This window comes from Panicum virgatum, chromosome 2N, assembly GCF_016808335.1.
Source record: "Panicum virgatum strain AP13 chromosome 2N, P.virgatum_v5, whole genome shotgun sequence".
NCBI lineage: Eukaryota > Viridiplantae > Streptophyta > Magnoliopsida > Poales > Poaceae > Panicum > Panicum virgatum.
The window spans coordinates 62,933,780-62,936,421 of NC_053146.1; the positions used below are offsets into that span (position 1 = coordinate 62,933,780).

A 2,642-nucleotide genomic window follows, 5' to 3' on the forward strand; every position below is an offset into this window, starting at 1 on the left:
TGGTATAAATTCCTAGCTACGATGATAAACTCTTGTATTGAGAGTTTCAGTGACTAGTGAATGTGCACGTGCATGTGGCACGTGTTTAAAGAACAATTAGATTTAAAAATATTATTATGCAGTAGCTATTATAGTATAGAGTACAAAATAATAAGGAGTAATATCAATACAAAGTAATTGTAAACTAGATAAACTTAAAAATACTTCACTATATATATATATATAAATATATATAATCTTATTCACACTCAACAAAATTCTAACCAGAATATATATAAGAATAATCTCACAATAGACATGTCATACATCAAGATAAAAGAAAGTATGTTTACATGTGTACACAAAACATTTATTCAATCATAGTGCATTATAGCAGTTGAATACATTCAGATAATTCAGGAGGTCATAATCTCCAAACGTGTTACCTGCAGGAACAACATATATGCTTAGAAGAGCATACATGCACATGACTATGAGTGCATAAATGCAATTACTACATCCTACGAATATATAAAGTTGTTGCACAAACACACCTTACGATTCCAAGACATCTCTGTATATAATATTCTTCGTACTCTTTCCAGTAGGATAGATGTTCATGTTTCTCTTTGCAAGAATCCACGTACTCTCACGAGATATACCTCTTGACAGAGCCACATACAACTGTCCGTGTGAAAAGACAGGCTCGGGGAGGTAGATACCTACATTAGGTATGGTCTGACCCTGCGCTTTGTTAATTGTCATCGCAAAACTCAATCTGATGGGGAATTGCTTCCTCTTAAACTTGAATGGAAGAGTGAGGCCTTCGGAAGGAGACATTGGTATCCTCGGTATGAACACCCTCTTTCTTGCATGTTGTCCATTAACAATCTCAGCATCAATCGAATTATTCTGAAATCCCCGTACCACCAGCCGAGTTCCATTGCAAAGGCCATTATGAGGATCAAGATTACGAAGCAATATAACAGGACAATTCTTCTTAACCTTCAACTCATGAGGGGCAGCCCATTAGGAGTAATCGAGTTGAGAAAATCAAGAGGATAGTTATTACGTGGGTCATCATCCACAGAATCGAAGCTATAGAAAATCTTCTGCTTCCCCGGAAATCTATCAATCATAAGTGCATTCGTGGCATCAACATGTTCATTCCTGGTGGATAGTATCGCACGCTCGCGCATATAAGAGGCAGAAGTGCAATTAGCAACAAGATTCGGGAACACCCGATCAATAAGGATGTCAATGGAATGATCCTCCGCAGGATTGTGAATCAGAATGTCATCAGGAAGCCACACGTAGTCACCCTCAAATGCTTCCTCGGTCCCATTACCAATCCTCAATAAGTAATCTGCAAACCATGTATCAGTCTGAGCTCGCATGTTTTGGGTCAACCTGATGCTCCCATATGTATGACCTAAGTAAGGTTGCATCAGTGATCTGAGCTCTTGTTCCACGCGGCACCACAGGAAGAACCTGTCTGAAGTCGCCACCAAACAACATAATCTTCCCTCCAAATGGCATATCACAACTCATTATATCCCTCAGTGACCTGTCAAGAGCCTCAACTGCTTGCCTCTTAGTCATTGCAATCTCATCCCATATTATCAGAGATGTCTTTCTAAGCAGCTCTGTTGTGCCACTCTGCTTTGTAAAGCTACACATAGTACTGCCACTCAATTTTATTGGAATCTTGAAGCGAGAATGTGCGGTGCACCCACCAGGCATAATGGAAGCAGCTACACCAGATGTAGCAGTAGCAACAGCAATAAGACCCATAGACCGCACCTTAGCAATCAAAGCCTAGTAGAGATAGGTTTTACCGGTGCCAATTTGTGACAATTTGAGTTCTCTCATCTATTTACTACAGCAGCTTGAATGTAGTTGTTAGTGGTACATCCTATACAAAAACAAATATTGCATTTCCTTCAAATTTTAAGGTACCACTGCAAGTGATGCTCACTGGATATCGTGGTCGGCACGTACCGTGATTGCCTCAATTGTGGTTGAGCGTCGTCACGCGCGCCGGTGGTCGATAACCGCTAGGGCAAGCCACTTCGGGCGGGCGTCGTGCCGTCGGAGTTGGATGAGCGGGGGCGCAGCTTGCAGAGCTCGTCCGGCGTGCCCTAGAGGCTGACGGATTGGCGGAGGTGCCGGTCGACGGAGAAGCCAGGCCGCCTGCAGGCCGCGCGCCGGTGGTGGAGGACCGCTAGGGCAGGGCACCTCACAAATACACCCGGAATGCACGTGCGAGACGGCGAGCGCAGGGCCCAGGGCGTGCGTCGTCCGACGTGACGCTGGCCGCCGTGCTCAGCCGCCCGAAATGCGCCTACGCGACGGCGAGCGCAGGGCACGCAGCTCGGCAGCTGCGTCGGCGCGGCACGTGCGGCCCGAGGGCTTGCGTCGTCCGACGTGACGCTGGCCGCCGTGCTTCCCGACGGCGACGGATGCCGCGGCGGCCGCTGAGTTTGTTTGCTTCGAAAACGTGCAGGCGGAGGCCGATGGAGTGGCGGAGGCGCTGGTCGACGGAGAAGCCAGGCCGCCGCACCGGTGCAAACGATTGGGCGGCCCTAGCGCGCGGAGGGAGAGATTGTTTCCTGATTCCTGCGTTGATTTTCTCAGTTGCTTCCGTTGATTGGGTGCCAAAA

At 46.8% G+C, this 2,642-nt stretch overlaps 1 protein-coding gene across 1 annotated transcript; it reads right to left on the reverse strand.

The window, feature by feature from the left end:
• Positions 1-357: 357 nt before the first annotated feature.
• On the reverse strand, positions 358-1,773 carry LOC120662887. The gene is made up of 3 exons (XM_039941947.1): positions 1,471-1,773; positions 1,052-1,364; positions 358-425 (listed from the first exon to the last, which is right to left on the reverse strand). Exons 1-3 carry the CDS (start codon positions 1,771-1,773, stop codon positions 358-360), a joined length of 684 nt encoding a protein of 227 aa, XP_039797881.1.
• Positions 1,774-2,642: the final 869 nt, after the last annotated feature.

Excerpts from the sequence above, each read along its gene's own strand:
- LOC120662887 (XM_039941947.1), bottom strand. The coding sequence starts at position 1,773 with ATGGGTCTTATTGCTGTTGCTACTGCTACATCTGGTGTAGCTGCTTCC. Across the intron at positions 1,365-1,470 it reads TTGGTGGCGACTTCAGACAG|ACTGATACATGGTTTGCAGA; the intron begins GTTCTTCCTGTG and ends ATGCGAGCTCAG. Across the intron at positions 426-1,051 it reads TTCTGTGGATGATGACCCAC|GTAACACGTTTGGAGATTAT; the intron begins GTAATAACTATC and ends TTGTTCCTGCAG.